The 22,269-nt window shown below is 36.3% G+C and overlaps 1 protein-coding gene across 7 annotated transcripts in view; it reads right to left on the bottom strand.

The window, feature by feature from the left end:
• Positions 1-22,269, bottom strand: part of LOC143905935 (zwei Ig domain protein zig-8) — a 131,089-nt gene that overhangs the window by 19,247 nt on the left and 89,573 nt on the right. For all 7 annotated transcript variants that reach the window (XM_077421604.1, XM_077421606.1, XM_077421600.1 and 4 more), the window contains one exon: positions 9,143-9,305. In XM_077421604.1, the coding sequence (XP_077277730.1) occupies positions 9,143-9,221 (79 nt within the window). In that variant the 5' untranslated portion in view covers positions 9,222-9,305. The remainder of the gene's footprint in view (positions 1-9,142; positions 9,306-22,269) is intronic.

Below are 22,269 nucleotides of genomic sequence, written 5' to 3' on the forward strand. Positions count from 1 at the left end.
TAATAAGAAAACTTTATAACTGCAAATTGCTGTAATGAAAAATTATATCTCGGAATTTGGGGAAATTATTACGAACAGCATGCAACGTTTCATTCAGTGTATAATTTTCGCTGTTTGTTATATAAAATGATATGAATATAAAAGCATAAATTATCGAAGATCTGTATTTCATATTATAATAAATACGGAACAAGTGTTGCGGGTATTATATCGTTCAGCATTTCGAGCGCAGCAGCGTATATATTGAACACACACGGGGCGTGTCACCATTCGAATTGTCATGATTGTTTACGATATCATGCGTCACATTTACATGTATTTTCATATTATGCACACTCTGGCGAGTCTCTTCCTGTTTTTTTGCATTCAACCCGTCGCACCTGATAGTAACTCGTGACTTTATTTAATCGATTCGCTGGCATTCTCCCGTTATGGGCCATCGCTCAGGTTATCGACATTCAGCCAACCTGCCAATAACGGCCAATATTCGACGTAAATATGCATTTACGCCCGCAACAGGCGCAGTCGGGATACACGACATCCTTGAACTAAGGCCTGGTATTACTGCTACTTACGAGGATCATACGTCCCGAATTTTTTATATTGCCGAATAAAAAATACGCTGTTATTCCGTTCCATATTGGAAAAATTGTAAATTTCCTCTAAAAAAAGGAATAATATAGATACCTTTCAGAATGTCGCAATAATTTCCTCTTTTATTCGAATTAATAGATATTAATATGTTATTGTAACAATATAAAGTCCAAAATTTATTATACTTTTTTGTTAAATTAAAAAAATTTAATTTAATTTTTAATTAATCATTAAAAATTGTTTCATAATATTTAGAAAATAAAATTAATTCTTTCGTCTCTTTTTTGTATTATAATTTTTGGAAAACCAATTCTTAAAATTGTAAATTTCTTAAGAATTGCTTAAAAACACGCCAATTTTAACTGTTAGGTTTCTGCTACAACGATGTAATGGATATTGTGATTCAACTTAACCAACAGCTTTTCGTTTATGGTGACAGTTCTTCGTGCTTTGTACTCTTTTTTTCAACTTTGATAATGATAATTTCTATAGGTACACTTCATGCTACCGACAAAGTTCGCGGTACAATCCGACAATGTCGGATGCGTTGAATATCTTCATGGATATTTCGTCGCAAAGCGGAAAGAGAAAAGACGGGCGGGAGAATGGGAAAGCCGAGAATGAAAGGGAACGAAGATCTCTCGCGCAATGCGCACGACGATGAAGGAAGTCACGTTGCTCGTCCGCGTTCCCAGAATCACCAAGTTAGATACTAACTCGCAATGACAAATTTTTCCCGAGTTTATACCGTGGAAGAAGCGCCTCCGCAATGTTCAGACAGTTGATGTTCAGATGTTCAGAGCTAAAGAAATATATATAAAAGCAGAAGATATACTTTCTACTAAAAAGTTGCGGTGGAAGTTGTATACGTATTTGCCTTATCGGTTATTTCGTGTCGCATTGTCTCCTCTTTCACAAGTGCGCTTTTTGACAATCACCACAATCTTACTTTTCTTGATATAAATAAAATTTGTAAATCTCTGTTTTAATAAACTCGATAAACGCGATTGAAAAATTCTATTTTATGTATTGAAAACTGTTGAAAACTATTTAACGTATTTACCTCTAAGATATGTAAATCTGGATACGGGCATTTAAAAAATCATTCAAATTTCAGCAGTGCGGCGCTGTAAATATAAGAAATTCGCGTGGTGGGGGGGTATATCGAAAAATTTGACGTACCGAATATAGACTTCTCTTTCATAAGTCCCGTCACGTAACGCCAACAGAAGTTCCATTTGAGAGCGCCGCGGACGTAAAGCCCGTTGCAGTCGATTGTTCTACGACCGAAGACGAATTGGAGCACTTGTGCAGGTAATCCTGACTTTCATCGAGTCAGCAATAGGTGAGCACGGGAGTTCCCCGAACCTTTCCAGCAATTCCGACAATCTTCGGGAGATCCGACACAGAATTCACGGGGTTGCGACAGAGGAAAGAAAGAAATATACGAGCGCACAATTCCACGACGAAGTCGCACGTCAAAAGGGATCAGTATGCCGCGGAGCGCGAAATTTTCTTTTCCGCGCGCGACTCCTCGCCATCATCTCATGTCTCTGAAGCTTCCTTATCCCTTTCTCTTCTCCTCCGTACATTTCGATCTCTTCGCCGTTTGGCTTCATCGGTCGCCTTTTCTTTCCCGCTCGCACCGACGCCGACGCGTCAATTCCGTTCTTTCGATCGCGGAAATTTTTCCTTCCCCCGAGGGAAGAAAAACTGATCGGGAATTCCGTTGGAACTGTTTGGAAGCGTGTCTCGGATACCGAGAAGAATCTATCTAGTATCTAGTCAGCCGGTCGTCGGCTCGTCACTCTCTCTTTTTCGTTCTCTCTCTCTCTCTCTCTCTCTCTCTCTCTCTCTCTCTCTCTCTCTCTTTCTCTCTCGGATATGAAAATCGTTACGTCGGCGTCGTATTGACATTAATATCACTTGCTGAAGCTTTGCTTTGATACGGTCGCGTTGTTAAGGGAACGAGTTCAGAAATATGCAGTATGTATAATTTTTCGTTCACGGCTTGATCAAACTAATAGCGTTTTTCACTGGGAGAACTAGTGCGCACTGAGTGCGCACTCGTCATGGGCAACGTGTTTCACTGGGCATTTCGGTAATTTTGATAGTACGTGTTACATAACACAATACATGCAGTAAACCAATCTCCGAAAACTTTCCGCAGAGAGGAATTGAAATTGAAATAGAATGATCCATGTGTACATACAAACAATATTTGAACAGCTGACAAGCAAACAGAAATGTCGAAGCGTCGTTAATTCCCGACCACTCACGCGCGAAATACGGTGTAATTCAACTTTCGAAGTCCGGCATTCGAGTACTAAGCTGAAGAGAGATGGCCGTGTTGGTATGTCGCTGGTACCAGCTGATTGTAACCATTTGTTGGCAAGATATACATTCTGAAATCACGCTGGTATAGGTACCAGACTATACGGCGTGACTAATTATACGAGTTTATTCTGTCAGATGCTAGCGAAATCTTGAGTCGGTATATAGCGCGCGAAGAACGATACGAAACATGTGGAAGAAATGTTTGTAAAAGTGCCATGTTGTGCCAAGATAATATATTCTTCAGACGCAAATATACGGCAAAATCGTACATAAAGTTAAAAGTATTAATCTCGCTTTTCTACGAATACATTTAGTACATCTATATACTGTTAAAATCATACATAAAATTAAAAGTATTATAAGCTCGCTTTTCTACAAATATACATTTGGTATATTTACTGTTATATTATTATTTTTTGCAAAATTGTCTTTATATTTATAATCGTTAATTAATGTTTTAAACGGTATTTGGCTAATAGACGAAATAAATTTTAAAATCTATTACGATAGTAGGGAAACAGTATTTTCTTATTAAGGAAAAATTTCTAAATATTTTTCAAATATCAATAAATATGATGTAAAAGTTTCAAAAAAGTGTATTCTTATGATTCCTTACAAAAAATTCCCACCAAAAAACAGCCTCTTGACCATACGACCCCCTTAAGAAGAAAATATTTTTTCATTTTAGCCAGATGTTTTCAATATATTTTCATATTAAAATATATAACTCTAATACATAACGGCAAAAACGTGCGCGTACGTATCATGGCATTTTGCATATCGCGCGAATGAGCAGAGGACCCTGCGGTTGCGGCAAACGTTGATCTATTCCACTTGGGAAATGCGCGCGTCGTGTATTCTACGCTCTACCTCTGCGTTCTTTGGGTTTAGTTCGAAAATGTCGTTCTAGAACAGCGCGGTTTTCAACCTTTTTATGATTGTCTTTCAATGCTTGGTTCCATTTTCATACATCGAGGCTGTAGATAGAAAACAAAACTTGCCGTTGTGAATGCACGGTACAATCGCATGGGTTCAAACCACAATAAATAATTCTGATTCGTAACACAGTCTATTGGACCTCTCATGTTTTATGCACGCTTCACTGTGCAACCCCACGTGTTTATACACATCGTCGTAAGCTTATGATGCGGTTTAGGGATCAGTAGATCTTACCCGTCTCGCCTTTATTTTTCTAGTATCTATATATTCATTTTGTCAATATATGAGTATGTGGAATTTTTGTTATAGCCATTTTCTATCTATTTAGTACAATAAGTGCAAGAAATTATCATAAATATTTTGGTTTATGTGAATATATTCAAATAATATATTTTAACGAAAGAGAGAATACTTGATATTTTATAAAAATAATATTTGTACGTACTTAATAATTTTTATATGCATTTAGATGATTTTACATATTTCATAAACAGAATAGTTTTTTAGCTCGGAATTCTTTTTTTCAATTAATACTATAAAATTATTATTGTTACAAAGAACAAAAATATCTCTTATTTTAAATTAATGTAACATGCATAATATGTTCTTTCCTTGCTAATAAATAACCATATATCTGAATATATATCATTCCATAACCCATTTACTTTTCGCTAAAACCTTAATAAATTTGACGTCACAAAATGTTCGCTTCGTGATTTTTCTTCTACATTCAATTTACGATATTCGTGTAATGTTCGTAAATATAGAGAACATATTGTACGCATTATACCTTACACTTTGGATAGCTTCGCGAAACCGATTCGTAGAACCGGCCGATTTATGACAAACGTGTTTGCAGGTGCAACGTTGCAGATACTATAAATTGCGAGAATTGCAGGTATATACGGATGGACTCACGGCGAACGCTCGGTTGCATGTTCGAGTAGTTCTCTCGTATTGCAGGTATTGCAGACGTCATGCAGCCACGCACGCAACGAGCACGTGCATTACGCGCCATGTCAATATGTTCTGTACACGTATATGTCGTATATGTCGTATTGATTCGAAGTAACATTCAGATTTACTTTGACTATATAGCGATTAAACTGCCGAAAATAGAAAAGAAAGGAACGCGAAGATATTGATTGGATAACCCGGCATATAGTCAATTATAAGTATTTCATTTATTTATTATATTTATATATATATTATAAACATATAAATATAATTATACTTACACTATCTCGACTGTGTGCTAATTATTTAACCAACGTCATCCCTCTTCACCGACCGTTTTAATTAATCAAAACATAATGAGACAATTAGAAGAAAGGGGAGAAAAGGGGAAGGAGAGAGAGAGGGGAAGAAGGGAAGGAGGGAGAGAAGGAGAGGGAGGGAGAGAGGGAAAGAGGGAGAGTATACGCATGAGATATAGAGGAGCGGTCGTATAGAAGAGATGGATGGACCGATGCTGCAGGTTACCGTATCATTAACGAATACGTGCTCACGTACTCGGCATGTTCTGTTCGACATAAACGCATTTAATTTACATGGTGTACGCAAGGACGTCAGGTAACATTCCGCTGGCAACGCGCTGTGCTGGGGCATCGATCTCCCTGGGAATTAATCGTACATGTCGGCGTGCCGATCGCTTTGTCACTTTCATGATTTGCGTACGCGCCCACGTCGCGGTGTACCAAGTAGATTAGAAATTCTGCACGCGTTTCGAACCGTCCACGTTGCACCCATTCTCTTCCCTCTGCAATGAGCGACGTGACGCTCTCATAGCAGAGAAACGCGTCGATTGGTATTTCGCCGCAGCGATTCTCTTGTTTGGACAATTTCTCTGCGCCAGCGATGTCTCATGACGCAACAAGATCGCCACTAATGGCAAACTAATTATTCTTTTGCAGAATTTTTTAAACCAAAGACGAAGTTGTATACCATAAGACATCAAAGTTACTATTCGTCATGATTAGCCCAAAAATTCAATTATCTTTGTAATTTTGCAAAGTTGCAGAACATATGCGTAACATGCGAAATAATGTAGTGGAATTAATAAAGACCGATTTAATTGGAAGCTATATGTACACGGGATTATGAAGCATACGGTTCATACCTATATAATCTTATTATCATTGATGCGCAAAATTCAAATATCGCGTTATATCCGTGATCCGAGCCCGTTTGTGATATGTAATAAATTTACTCGCTGCAATTTAGAGTATACTAGGCGTGCTAATATTTCGACATGCCATTACTTCGCTCCGACATTTTCGATAATCCTAAATTCATTGCAAAATAATTGACAACCGATCCGATAGAATGTAATTTGTATCTCAACTCGATTATCGACGCAGCAAATAATTGATGCGAAACATTTGTCATAAAAACAATAATTCGACCGGAATAATACCGGAAAGCGTACGACAGTCCCTTTTATTTGTTGCCGTCTTAATAGAATCTCTCGATAATTGCGTTCTGCGCGCTATCCTCACCATCATGCGAACCGACATCGGCACTGTTGCATCAGACAATGACAAGATGGGCCGCTCAGCTCATTTCCGCCTTACGAGAAACAATAACCGCCTCTATCGAGAGATAACGTGTCTTCGGCAGAAGAGATCGCATTGCTGCGAAATTCTCCAGCACGTCGTTGCATAAACTATTAACGATTATATGTTCCAATCCCAGAAGAGAATCACGTAGTTAATTCGAGGCAGCGAAATAAGAAACGCGCTAAACGAGGCAAACGAGGTGCATGAAAGAAGTGGACGAAGATAAATAGTCCAATTACGATGATTTACCATCATTTAATGACGCGCATTCGCGAGAAATTTTACTTTGTGCTTAGATTCTAGATTGCTTTTTACAACAAAGCGTGCTGGTTACAATACGTAATTATCCTTTCAATCTCTTTTTTTCTCCTTTTTTTCGACATAATGATTTAAGCTTTTGTTACATAAACGGTTTGCTTTTAAGTATAATATGTTTTTATAATAAAAAAATTAAATCTTTATTATTATCAAAAAATTACCGCTTTATGAGATATAAATTGAAGTAATTTTTAAATAATTTGTTTAAGAAATAGATGTATGCACCGTAATAATGGTTTCTCTATATAAAAAAAAAAAAACAATCTGCATTTAGATGTTTCTTTCTTCGTCACCTATCGATGAAATATTTGATTAGTTCTTCTAATCAGATGCAATATAAAACGACGTATGTACAACGTGCAATACGAAACAACATGTCGTATCGCGGTATTACGAGGTAATAAGAGAACACGGTCGGAAGTTATTATCGTCTCTTGGATTTACATTCTGTCGTATTCAAGATTTATCTTCGACCGTAATCTAAATTTCATGGAGATTCATCTCGCGTCTCGCGAGATATAGGTAGGCTCTTTTGCGGGCGACACGTACATTTCAGATTCTCGTAGATTTCGCATGAGCTCCAATCACACGCGCACTCATTCCACACTTTAATGTGTAAAAGAAAATTACGAATTTATCGCACAATATGAAATTATATCACAATACGAAATTATATAAAATTATATTATATATATGAGATTTTGTATTATATACAAAATATACTATAATATATAAATATATTGCAATATATAAAATTTCCGAGTATCTAACAATAAATAAGCTAATAATTTAATTGTACCGATAGATGAGTCGGGTTATTATGTATATATTTAATTACAAGTCATCAGGCTTATTTTAATACTTTAACCCGTGTAGGAAATAAAAAGCATCCAATAGTACATAACTCAGAGATTCATAATTCAAACGTTGCATTTACTGGCTATTTGGTTATCATGGTTGGCTATTTGGGTGTGATTGCAAGCTATAAATATAGTGTCACGCTGCTAATACCTATGGAGCGAGCAAGCATTCCCCAGCGTCATTAAAGTCATGAAGTTATGGGATCCTACTAAGCATCGTTCCCTTGATGATGGACGTTAGTCGGATATTTGACACATTCGATACGAGTCTCAGTGACCATTCGCAACGTACGACGATGATTTACCGCGTGCCGTGAGTCGCGGCGGTCTTGGAGGAATGTCTCTATTGTGGAGAGCTCTTTGCGACGCGACGTATAGTTACTGCTGTTTCGAGTGGTATTTGGATCATGACAAAAGAAGGCATGGCGGATATCGTTTTTTCACTTCCGAATAGTGTATTACGGTAGGAGTGACACGTATACAGTTGGGGACAGAAAGGTTATCCGGTTGAGTTTCGGAACATCCTATTTATATTTATATTTAATATTCAGCTAGCAATTTTCTTTTAACTAATTTCATTTTTATTAACTTTAACTAATTTCATTTATATTTGACATCTTGTTTGTCTGCTCTTATAATGAATCACTACGCAAGCTGTGCGTGCATTGGTGCTCATGCACTTCCAAATGGGATGCGTTCCGAAATTCAACCGGACAACTTTTCTGTTCCCAACTGTACGTGTAACAACGAAATGAGAATATCAGAATAAAAAAGTTTTAAAGTTGCAAAAATATGTTACGACTTACGAGAAGCTCTCTCGTATAAGTAAATTTTATTTATGACAAAAGTAACAGTTTGTATGTCCTTTAACAATGATATCCTATATTACCACAAAATGCTCTCTTAGATCAAAGTTATAGCATTTACATATAAAGGAGATAAAAAGAAGCTTCATATATATACTGCAAGATAACATAGTCTTTAAATATCTGTTTGAGATACGGTTTTATCTCTCAATTATATTATAGCTACCTTTGTTAAAAAATTTTGATTGACATATGGATATTATCGGTTATTTAATTGCATTATTGATTTATGGCGCAAATGCTTTTCATTTTATACTCGATCAGTAACGTCAAATGAGAACAGCTGATCGTTGTCGCATATCTTTCATACTAAATGTCGGCCGACCGATTCGAAATTCTCGATACGATCTTTATGGCAGTTACCATAACTCTACGTCGCTGTGCTACGAGCAGGCCAAACATCGGGGATTCATGTTGTTAATACTTGGACATGCGCCATTGCAATAGCGCACGCGGTACAAGTCATAAATACTATTCGGGCGTGATCTGTAAATCGATTTCGACAGACTGTCGATTTTGTTGCAACGATAATTTAGGAATTAGCAACGTTCGTTCATTTCACGGTACGATCCATCTATGTTTGTGCCCTTGCGTGCTCCCTTGTCGCTTCATCACGCGCGTGCAAAATTCGCAACGGCAGCGCTCATTTCTCTTCTTACCGCACACTCACCTGTCTGCGTACCGGATGCCGAGAGGTGAGCCAAGCGATAGATCGTCAGGAGCCGAAGAAGCCACATGACACTACACATGACTGGCACGGCGCGCGGCCCCTCGCTGCCTTATCTATTCCCGCTGCTGTGGCCTGTGCACCACGGCCTCGACATCGCCATCATCTGAAACACAGGTGCGGAAATTGTGAATAAGTAGTCGGGTTCAGTTTACGTCCCGGCTTATCTCCCGGCCCCATTCGAGTCCGCTAATTCATCGTGTTGAGTAATCCGTGAATTGAAAATCCCGGTGTAACGCTGTGTTTCGTGTCAGTGTAAGATTTTCGTAAGATAATTTTATCGCAGTGTCGAGTCCTAATTAAGACTAAAAAATTGTCGGAAAATATACGCGCTAGCAAAATTCGTTTGCAGACAATTTGATTACTTAAGAAGCAAGCGAAGCAGCACGAGAGATGTGATTGCTATAAGCTTAATTATCATTTTATCCAACACGGGCTGTCAGATCAGTTACGGCAAATGAACATTATTTATGTGTGATATATGCATGGTTGTTTAAAGAGATTATAAATACTAATAACGGCAGAGCCATTAATAAAGCAGTTAGCGTAAAGCAATTAGACGTCGGACAAGAAAGAGATAACGTCTCGGGGGGGGGGGATAACGTATACATATTATAAAAATAAAGAATTCCCGGTGTCGCGAAGCAAAAGTCTCACGTAGAACGCGAGGTCTGGATGCGGAGTGTTCTCACGCGCCGGGAAATAACAACGGGGAAAGGAGGAAGAGATGCGCGGCGCATCGTTGCCATAACGTAATTAACTCGTTTTATACTGGCGTTCGTAAGTCGGCCGACTGCCGCGCTAATATGAAAGTATCGCCGTCTCTACGGGTATTAACTTCTAAACTTTCCCACGGGCAGCGCGTGCGAGGAGTTTAATTAAAGTATGATTAAACAGCGTAGGAGTAATTGAATAATGAAACAAGTAATTCCTTGCATTTATGTATTCGGTATGAGACGTCGTATATTGTCGACATGATATTTAAATCGCTTTATCTCTCAGAAATTTGAAATGCTCGTGTTAAATTTAGAAAGCGGTTTAAAAATTTTTTGAAATGTTTACAGATTTATAGTCGCTTTTAACGTTTCTTCATATGTAGGAAATTCTGTCGATAAATTAATGATATATATATGTTTTGAGATCTTTAAAAGCAAAGAAGTAATTGAGAAAAATCTCAGATTGGGTCATAGGATCAAGATACCTTGCACATCGAATACGAGAGAAAAATACGATCTCACGTATCATTATCCAATCTCGATTTCGACGATGCAGTGAAATCAAAGGCGGCGGCAATTGAGGACACGGAATGGGACGTATCACGTATCGCGTTAGTCCTTCTAATGGCTCGCTCATCGACCCTTTCGTTAAAGCTCACACTGCAACTAGCGGTTAACGATTTCAAGAGATCACCGGTTTCGAAGTCGAGTGCGTCACAAGCTTTTACTCGCTTATCAGGATGCTGTTAAGAGCTATTGGCATTAGATACTGCGTTATATTGCTCTTCTATATAAAATTGCATTAAATCTACAGTTTCGTGTATGATATTAAAAAGTGATCTTTTCACCTAGCAAATAAAAATATATTAAAAACATATTAAAAACATACTGAAATTTGCACTTGACACTATTAAAAGAGTTTATACGGTCTTAATACTTATTGCAGTGTTCCTACTGCTCACATTTTTTCCTCCTCATGGAACTTCGAGAATCGAAAAGAGTGACTTCGCATTACGAGTTTCTGATAGCTAAAATATATATCTGCAATTAGGACGATAAATGCGCTAATGGAAAAGCCGCGGCGCTGTTTTCTAAATTACATTAGCATAAAAGACCTGACTGGATTTAGAACGGAAGTTTCAAGTTTCACACTCCAGAACCCTGGACTCCGATAACATCGTCATCGATATGTGCTAGCGATTTCATTTCAAATAGATATATCTAAATATCTCTTTAATATAAGAATCACGACGCAATGTCTAAGTTCGATCACGTACCGCCGCACGTTTCGGCAAGAATCGTTAGGCAACAATTCTTATATTCTTCTCCGAAAATGCTGGTGTGAAATGTAGCGCAAGGCACAATCCAGGAATCGATGTCACGTAGAAGAACCAATTTTATTGAGACATAAAGGAATTAGGCCAAATTAAACGATATTGCTTCGTGACTCTTATTAGAATGTTATCAGATAACGTATTCCTGCAGAAGCTCTCGGAAAACGCCGGCCTCCAAGAATCGGTGCACAACGAGGACGCGAAGAGGCGATATATCGTCCGATTTAAATCTCCCTCGCGGCGATGCGCCGTCACGACGCGCTATTAATTCCGAGCGATATATTTCGGTACGCGCAAGCACGACAACGGAGAAAAGAGACTGCGCCATCATTGCAATTTATTTATCTCCGAATCGATCTACCTCGTCGCCAACCCCCATGGTATATCTCGTCGTTAGTTTATTTCGTTGAGAATCGTGGCTCAATGCCAAACATCTTCCGTATATCGTGTCCGCACTGCTACATTCATTTCGTTTTACATTCGCCATTGGCCCCGGATTCCGATTCCTCTCTTTTCTCGCGTTCTGAGTTTAAAAGTTTTCACGAGTCATAAAATTTCTTCTACACGGGCTAACATTCACACTCTAGGAATCTTATTGTGTTAATTTGCGATGCTATACGTTTCAAACTTCCGGCTTAACTTGTAGCGACAGATATTCTTTATAATCGGGAATTAACTTTTCTCTAAAAAAAACTTATAATAAAAGAGACGGCTATTATCTGATATTATCATTTAAAGTTATTCATCTCAGTAATTAAATAAAGCAACTTTAGCACAAATAAAGTTCACTCGAATTTAACTACCTAATGGTAGTTAAATTAGTATTTAACTATTTGCTAAAACTAATTACCGTTTCGGGATCACAATTAACGACAAATTAATTTTAAATAGTTGAGAAAATCTGTCTTTAAAATCGTTGGTAATATCATTGGACATTCTACGTTTATCTCGAGGAATTGTATAAACGCATATAAAATGTCAAAATAATTTTACGAAAAAAATAAAATTAAAATAATTTTGATAAATTGATAATACGATCAGAATGTATAAATTGCAGATAATTGTTTAATTTACTCATATACTTGTCCCAGTTGCTTCACATACCTATATGTTTCAAATATATTGCAATTGTGAATATTTGACTTTAACGCCCAGCTTATTTGCACGCAAATGATACGATTTCCAAAAGGTTTGAGTGATTGAATTATATTTGCATCGGTTATTCTAGATATGCAAAATCATTTACCTCTTTATACAATTAACAATTCACGAAATTAACGTTTTTGCGGAGTTGCTTCGTTTTTAAGTAATTTCTACGCAGGATCATTTTTTTTTAATGTCTAACTATAAAAGGCGAAATAAACGATTATTGCAATCGTACGTTGCTGCGGACAAAATTGCGGCAATGGTTAAATCCATATGTCGAAAATTCCGTTTGTATATATTTCTTTGACACATCACGTCGTTACTTTGTTACAAAGTTAAAAGCGACGGTGCGGAACGCCTCTGAAAATTTTTATGCGCGCGCAAACTTTGTCCGATACTTACCCGAAGATTTGACCTTGCTTTTACCCCGAAAAATTTTCATTTTCTCATAACTTTTTCACGCGAGATATATTTAAATTTAAATGTATATCGAGATCTTGATCTATTATTCCTCGTAGCTATTCCGAGCGGCACTTCCACTTACTGCAGTTCAGGTATCTCTCACTTTTCGAAAGTTTGCTTTATGCCACTTCGCTTTTACGAAAGACATCAGTACTTATATAGCTGTTTTCGCTAGCCGAAAGAAATTCGAAGATCTTCGTTTTTACGAAAAAAATTTTTCCCATTGCTTCTTCGCTTTACGCCATTTCGGCTTACGAAATAAGGTCTCGTAGGAACCCTTTACCTTCGGATAGTGGCGAAAATCTGTACACGATTTATACGTCATCGTGCTATATGGACAAGTCGAAATTCCATGTAGTGATGTTATCCGATAATTACGTTTCCATTCGAACAGGACAGATTGCCAGGCGATCACATGGGAACTTGTAACGATTTCGGCGAACTGTACGTGCGGAATGTGAGTTAGTGAAGTTATCGCAATTAAATCGTTTAACCCGATAGAGAATCAGTAAAGTATAATAATTTGCTCGTAATTAATAAAAAAAACAGGATGAACATGTTGTTTGTAATTATTTGGAAAGCGTTTTACTATTTTTTTACACGATATTAGAAATGAGACTCGCAAAAAAAGCTAAAGGAGATAAAACTTAATGTGCTCAAAACAACTGTATATAAAAAAAAACAAAAAAACCATTTTTTCCTTGGAGCCTGGAGATATAATCAAACGCAATGCTTTTGAAAACGCAATGTTTTCAATGTAAATTTTCATGATTAATTGCCAGAGTGGGAATGTGTACACAGCAATATGCAGAGGAAGAAAATATTCAAGCATCTTAATGGAGCGATGTATTTGTACGCGTTGAGGCGACCAGAGCATGTAATCTCGTTAATCTTTTACTGCCCAAGTGACTTGCGCGACCGCATCTTACGTGCAACTTGTAACGCCACGAATCACTCTATATAGGGTCAAGAGGTGCCAGCAAGTTCGCAGGCGGGGCTGAGATGGTTGTAAGTAAAGTTGGCCAAGTTTAGAGGATAGAGAAGGAACGCTTCATGACTTCAGAAGCGATATGAGAAGGAAGAGAGGCGGAAGAGAGAAAGAGAGAGGGAGGGAGAAGAAGGGCTGCTTGCACTGCAGCCGTTCTTGGAGCTCGGTTTTAATGAACTTTGCATAATGTTGTGCTGCTTCTGCCAGTCAGTGCCATTCCCATCAGGATGCGAGGAGAAACGCCTGGCGGTACAGAATATTTTTATTCCCTATGATAAAATATCTTTCGACCATATTCGCGTGAAAGATAAGGCGTCGCTGTTATTCCTTTTGAGCATAATATGTAGTCTAGTAATGTCGAATAGCGAATGCGCAACCGCCTTGGGTGGACATGTCAAAACAAGCACGATAGTATCGCACGCGGTACATCGAAATGGCCGCATTGTAACACAGAAAATTGCATCGATTCGTACGATGTCACTTTGCGTTGTTTTGCTTTCCCATACAGATCCATATTGTTTGCTAACAGGAGGGAATAATTATACGGTTCACAGTGATGGTATCACGTTATCACCGTGCTTTATGTTGTTGCAGCTCAATAAAAAAATATTTTCAATCGACAATCAGAAACTCTCATCGTTTAGTTTCGTAGACCCGACAAATTTATATTCTGTGTGTTATAGACAAAAAATTATATATAAAAATAAAAAGATATTGATTTCATTAACAGAGTGTTGTAGAACAATTAACTATAAACCAAACGTGTATCAGCGCACGTTGTACGCGCAAGCCGAACGATTTACATTACCGTAGTCGTACAAGTGTTATGCTAATGTCTAAATTTACATTCGTCGTAACGTTCGAATGCCACGCGAATGGTATTTGACGATCCGTTTTATCGCGCCCGTTGCAATATCGATTACTTAATCGTAAGTAAGTAAATTTATATATGTATATACGATGCCGTGTAAGTAAGCCGACATGACTGAGCGTATTAGGAGAAAATTAAGAACAAGGAGATGGAATACCCTTGCACGAAAAAGATTCCCGCGGTTGCACATATGGGATGAGGCATAAATCATCCCTTTTTACTCGTGCTTTTACCTGAAGCCCACGGTATAGCTCGATCTAATATGTTTAATGCACATTACGATGCCATTCAATATGCTATAATGTAGCCCATGTAATATACCTCGGCAGCTACTGTATAATAAGGACAGCGGGTCGGTGTAGTATAATCCTGCAGCTTTTGCTTAGGTAGGATAATAGTTTTTAAGGGAGAACGTCTTTCACACACAAGTCAGAGCCGAGAATTTACAGGCCATCTTCTTCAGTTAACTTCGGATATAATGAGGCATGCAACGTTATTGCGAAATCTGTTGGCTACATTTCACAAAATAGCGACGCATCGGTTTGTCGCCTTTGCAGTTTCAGTTTTCATCCGCGGACTGCATAATCGTATATACCGAAAATATATGTTGAAAATTTTACAGACTGCTATGTGCTTGTAACTTTCAATTAGCATTTACATGCAGCACAGGTACTGAGCACTGATATTTTCTGATTGGCTCAATTTTTGAAAATTCATGTTTCGTAATCAAGCGTTTTATCATAAAGAATAACATTCTATATGTGTGCAATAAATTTTTCTGTAAAATAAATCTAATATTTTGTTTGCAAAATGCATTTCATATAATGGTAGTTTCGATTTTAAATCATATTATATAATATATAGCATACATGTCGTGAGACATTCTTATATTTACTTATTATCCGGTTATTAATTAGCATTATAACTTTTGTTGTAAGATATACTCCTAGCGTGTTACATTGTCATAGTATTATTTATACATCGTATCATATTGTATACAAAAACTCGCCATTTAGACTCTCCGATTTTGAGGTTGAAAAGTGTCGATCAAGATCGCATCAACCTCATACCGTTCTTCCATCTGCTGCGAGGCATTCGCGAAAATTGGATTCTGAGCATGTGCTGTTTATGAGGGTTGGAAAATCATCGTCTTTAACGTAAACTTTTATACCTGCGGAAAAAGGCATTTTGCGGAGGGTTGCTGCATCACACGGAAGGATCATTCGGATCTTTCTCCATGTCGGATCGTATAAGAATTCACTAAAAGTTTATTTTTAACTTTATAGTCGACAAATCGATAATATATTTTATGTTAATTGAAGGAATGAGATTAAGTACATGTACAATAATAATAATCCTATAGAGAAAATGCCAAATACATTTATCAATATATATATCTCACATACTCGTATTTGCCACATTTTGCGGTTTGCACAAAAAATGGTAAAAAAAATATAAATACTTTGATTTTAAATAGAGTTTTTTCAACCGAGTCACAATGATTCTGCGTAAAATCAACCGCGCATTCATATTTTTTTTCGTACATTTATTCTCCACTATAATTTCGTTCAAATATGATATATATTTATTGACATAGATTTGATCTGGGATATAAAATTACATAACATAATTAACGTTTAATCATGATTATGAAAATACATAAGACAGTTATACACATATAATTTAGCAGAACAATTTTAAGATGTTATTTTTAGAACAAATTGCGCAGACACAGACATTTAACATGTATAACAAATTTTTTTTTCTTATAATTTTCTTTCACCGTTAAAAAATCATCGGCAATTAAAATTCAACTTATGGTAAATATCATCTTTATATAAATGATGTAATATAAAACTTTTTATTCTTTTTTGCGACTGATGCCTCTCGTTTGAAACTTGGTCGATATATCAAGAAGTCAAATTACTTTAAAAAAAAAAACGAAATGTTCTCATGTGACTGGAAACTTTTTTTTCTGATGCTTCTTCTTACAACTGTACAAATCAAATTTCATTATAATATATGGGATATTCAGTATACATATTGTATGTTTCTCTGACGAAAGATGTTATACATAAGAGAACGTATATTATACATAAAATATGCTCTTTTATCGAGATTGTAAGGGTAAAACATCGACGTTTTTCAGGAACCATTTCTGGTTCTGGAAACGACGATGCCGACCATTCAAGCGACCTCAATAGGGTGATTTTTCTTATTTATCCGTCTTGTGTATTCGCATGAATTAAATTTCACGATTCTCTTCGGCGAGTAAGAAAAGAAATATATGTGCCTATAATATTAAAGCATAGGATATTTATGACAAGCTAGCAAAAATATTGTTTTGAACAAGTTCCTCAGGATAAATATGCAAGCGGCCGGATTTTACTTTAAAATATTGCTTTTTCATCCTGCCATATTTTTTAATTTTGCGCGTCATGTGTTATGGAGACTGTGAAAAAAAAAAAAAAATAAATAACGATCCACAAATTCATAAAAGAGAGAGGTTGTGCATTTCTATGTCCGCATAAAATTGTACTTTGGTGGAACATGTTCTCTTATCAAATAGAAAAAAAATCTGAAGCTTAATGAGATTCGCGTGTACGACCTTTGCAACGACCATGGTCACTGAAATGGTTATCTCTTTTATCTCTGTATCCGGGGTTTTCGTGCAAATTAGGTTTGGAACTTGACGTTTTTTTTGCAAACAAACTTTTTATGACTTACAAAACATTTCTTTGGTTAATGCACCCGTTAAGCGTTTTACGTCACTTCAAATCGTTTAATCATCAAATAACCATTAACTTCAATGTTTAAGTATTCGAGAATAAAATCAGCAACTAAAAAATACTTGGAAGTACACTTTTATAAAAATTTCTTGAATAATATCAAATACGATAGTTTTCAATATAATTAAATAAAATTACATCTGAAAGAACTTAGAAAACCGATCAATGTAAAAAAACTTATCAAAATCACTTTTCTCTATTTAATAAAACTATTTAGAATTATTTTTAGAATTCTATCATATGCAAAATCATATGCAAAAAAAAACTTAGATAAAATAACCAAAAATCCAGAAATCGACGAAAAATAGGCACTTTTATACAAAAATTAGGATTTTCTCCTTGAGTTATGACTGATTTCATGCTCAAAAACATATGAGACGTAGGTATAGGAATGTATCAAATATTGACAACATATATCCAAAAGTAATATATTATGTTTATTTTAGAGTCAGTTAAGGCACTATTAATCATTTGGGGACCATAAAAGGCCCAAAAGTGGCTAAAAATAGGGTTTTTCGCATTTTTGAGTACGGCCCACCATTCCGAAAAATCTGATAAAATTCTAATACATGTAGAACACTAAAATATACAATTTTCTAGAGTAATTAGACCTGCAACTATCAAAGAAATTAAAAAAAAATTGATTCAAATATTTACTTTATTTTTTTTAGGTTAGGTATTCAACGCGCCTAAAGCTAAAAAAAATTGTGTGCTAAGTACTTTTTATAAGCTATATTCTCAAATTTTTTCAAAATTTTTAACATGAAGAAAACGGAGAAAAAAAATAATTTTCGAAAAAAGCGGTTTTTGGTGCTACTAGGAAAAGGAGGGATGGATGGTCGGAAAAATCGTAGAAAATTCTTTTTCTAGTGTACTTATGCAGATCCAGTTATTTTTCCGTTTCATTGACAGTGGCATTTTGCCTATCTTAACGTGGGGTACCCTTTGGAGATACTGTGGTTCGTCAGTCGCGGATGTCCTTATAATGAAAACGACGATCAAAGCTATACAAAGATTCCTTACCGCCTTTATACCTGAAACATTCGTGCAGATTGAATCGCAAAACCGTGATATTTATGAACAACGTGATAAACGAACCAAGAGGCAACGCTGTTCAAATGTATTCTACAATGCGATTATTTAGTTTTCATGAGCATCGGGCCGGAAAAAGGAGTCTCTCTGATTCTGCTTAGCATTTAAAGATCAAGAGCATCTATCGCCTTTTTTCGTTTTAGGCCGGTAAACTCGCAGCTAAACATGAATTCTTGCAAATGTATTTTTTATTTTTTATATAAATGAGAAAGACTAAATGAGAGCCGCATAATTTCGTTATAAATTATAAAATTCTATCCTTTACATTTTTTAATTACCGATAGAAAGAAATGTAAGGTAATGTAAAAATCAATATGCAAACTTATATGCAAATAGTAGAATAAGACAAAAAACAAAATATCTTAATTATAGATTAGCCTTGAGTAATTGCAAGACGTAGGTAATTGTTCATGAAAAGATATAGGTGAGAAAATTAATAGTTGCAATGCTGGTCTCATTTTATCGAGGAAGAGAGGTACGCTCGAAAAGACCGAATGAAAATTAGGATTAACGACCTCGCGAGAAATAGGGTCGATTGGAATTGAAAGAATGGATCAAGTAGGGAGGGAGGAAAAGCACGATAGGGTCAGCGAGAAGAAAAGGGGAAGTGGTGGACGAATCTGATTTACGATAAAGAACAGGAAACGTATAGACAAAGCATCATCGCAGCTTTTTCTCGGTGCGAGTGGAAAATTAGCGAGGCAAAAAAAAAGATTTACTTTTCTGTCTTCGTGTCCGAGTGATTTATATGCGAAAAAAGGAGCGGTAATAGCTGATGCAACTGAACTTTTCTCCCATCGTTTTCGCAATCTAACGCATCTCTTCATTCTCTTTTTCACATCTGTTTCTTCCTAGTAACTTTATCTCTCTTCTGACTTTGTTCTCGAGTAATTAGAATTATTATGATTAAACCGGTCGTTGGTTTTTTTTACAGTTTAATCTTCCTTACCCTCCGGCGCCGAGCCAAATTACATCTGCTGCCGTTCATGCGAAGAAAATCAAGAAAATCCGTGATTTCTGTTGCGTTCTTTTACGGTTAGAGCGATATCTTTTTTCTTTTCATTTTTCTACGACCAAGGGGTATTCTCCTTGTCGACTCTAAGAGGCCATAACTTGAAAACTTTAGATAAGATGTACTTGAAGACTTTAGATGCGTTGTATGTGTATGAATAAAAGCAAAGCAAGTGCTTGAACGCTTTTATTTAGTTTCAAAAGAATTCCTTTATTTATTTACATATGTATAGTTGAATCCACTGAAAATAACTTTACAACTATTTACTTTTACTTATATAGCAAATATTGTTAAAGTAAGAAGAAAAATAGATATTTACGTCCTTCTAAAGAGAATGCGTATATGCTAAATATTTATTTGTATAAACAGATATACTTAGTCAATGCATTTTCGTAAAACAAATATAAAATTTGAGCACGAGGAAAATAATATGTCGTTTGTATATCAATACAATTTATTAAATAAAATTTCTTTTTTTTAATAGGGAAGGCAATAATAAGACTTCCAAAATATTAAACATTTTTTTGTCTTATATGTATACATATGTATGTATACATATATATATATATATATAGAAAATGTATTTTCACAGTTTAACGAGCGTTTTATTTCATTTCCGCAGACTGAAAACCGTAAAGACGAGATGACACAGATTAATAGTTATAACAGAACAAAACGTCATATTGACAGGTATATCATTGTATTTTGATTTTGTATGATGCATTGTTCTCAATGCTACCACGATTATATTTTCGACAGGGCAATACTGCCAATATCGTGATCCAAGGTTTCGCCAAATGGACAACAATAACATATCCTATTTTATGTTTAAGAAGAGGCTAAGCTGGACTAAAGACAATTCGGTGTAACGTGCGCGTTTCACATAGCTTTGGGGCGTTCGTTAGAATGTTCAAAGGAAGATAATAAACTCGTCTGGTCCGCTCTAATTACGCCCAGCGGGCATAGCGATTATCGGCATCGCGTATAGCGTTGCTGGATTTTAAATAACTGGCCGGTTACAAAGCATCCCGGTCTCGAGATACAATGCCTCCTCCCTCCTCTCTACAGAGTAACGAATAAGGCAATGAAGATGCTGAAAAAGCCACGGTCGTGTATGTTGCCGGTTTGTGTGGGGTCTTTTAATATCGTTCGCGGATCAATGCGTTGGACAAAGTGGAGTTTAGTTTGTGATGCTTGGACGTCGGTTCTGTGGCGTGCAAGCTTCCTAGCTTGAAACCGAGTTGGTTAGAACAACTGAACATTGGAATAGAGTTATTGAAGATTGCCATCATTTTGTATGGTTACGTCAATCTATCGTTTGTTAGAGTTCAAAGGAGTCAGAAGCAAAGTGATAAGGAAGTTTGATTCGTGAACTAAAACGTTATTTATGCGGAAAAAGGAACGAAAATGTACAATATATGATATAAAATGTGTACACGTATAAAATTTATATATAATATATTTCTTTTTGATAAATAAAATAAAACATTAAATTGCGCCGTAATAGTGCTACTGTGTGAGTCATAAGGTTGTTGACACCTGTTTGTGAAAGTTACAAGAAACTGTTTAAAAGTATAGGATGGGGGAACGAAACGGAGGAGAGACAAAACGCCCCGCAGGACGTTAAATAAAATTATAAGGGTAGGCTTTAAACGACGCGGAGAAATAAGAAAAATATGGAGAGAAGAACTGGCATCAGAAAGAAGACTCCGTGAAGAAAGGTGACCGTTTGGTTTTCTTTTCTGAGAGTCTTTAATCGCGCTTTATGAAAGAGAAACATACCGTCTACGCCGTCTACGGAGTTGAAGATAGTCCCGACTGCTCCCGAAGCTTCTAAGGGCTGATTAAAATCTCAGCGTGCTGATTTAAGAGATCAAATTAAGTTTAACCGCTTCAATTCTCGAGCGATAAGGCTGGTTTTATTGGCGCACAATTGCTGAACCTTGCGCTAAATTAAACCAAGTATTTCTAGCGGTAGCGCGGTCTTCCCTCGGAAAATGGAGCTTTTACTTTAGCTTTTACGACGTTACATTACCCTACAAATCAATGTAAACGTCATTATTCTTACAATGTTATACGGACGATGTTGTCACAGGATGGAGAATTTAAATAATTGCCCTTGAACGATATTATAGCCGTTACTTTGAGATTTAACTAAGTTTTAACTTTTGCGAAAAAACGTTTTTGTAGTAATAAACAAAAGTTTATAATTAATATTGTATAAGTGTCATTTGCGATAATGTAAATTTCAAAAAAAAAAATTGATATATATTAAATGAATATATCGCATATCATGAAATAGAAAAACGATATTAAATTAGTTCTTTGGAATCGATTACTTTTGTGATGGTTATGATAAAATAAGTCGTTGTTACATCGATATATTTTAATATACTTGATGCAGATAAATGCAGTACGTGGAATGCAGCGCATGGAATTATATTCCGTAGACGAGAAAGATGAAATATCGAATGTAAGGAAATATAAAATCGAGGAAGGTTGCTTTTTAGTCACATTTAATTTACTGCGTTATTAGCAGTCTTTTGAATTCCGAGTAAATTCATGCATGATTGCGATTGGCGGTGCGTATTTTTACGAGACCGAATTTCCCTGCTTGCATATGCGCACACTACATGTTCGCTCTGTACTCTGTGACGAAT

The sequence above is a fragment of the Temnothorax americanus genome, unplaced genomic scaffold (genome assembly GCF_048541705.1).
Source record: "Temnothorax americanus isolate GAGA-0224 unplaced genomic scaffold, ASM4854170v1 Scaffold7, whole genome shotgun sequence".
NCBI classification, from domain to species: domain Eukaryota; kingdom Metazoa; phylum Arthropoda; class Insecta; order Hymenoptera; family Formicidae; genus Temnothorax; species Temnothorax americanus.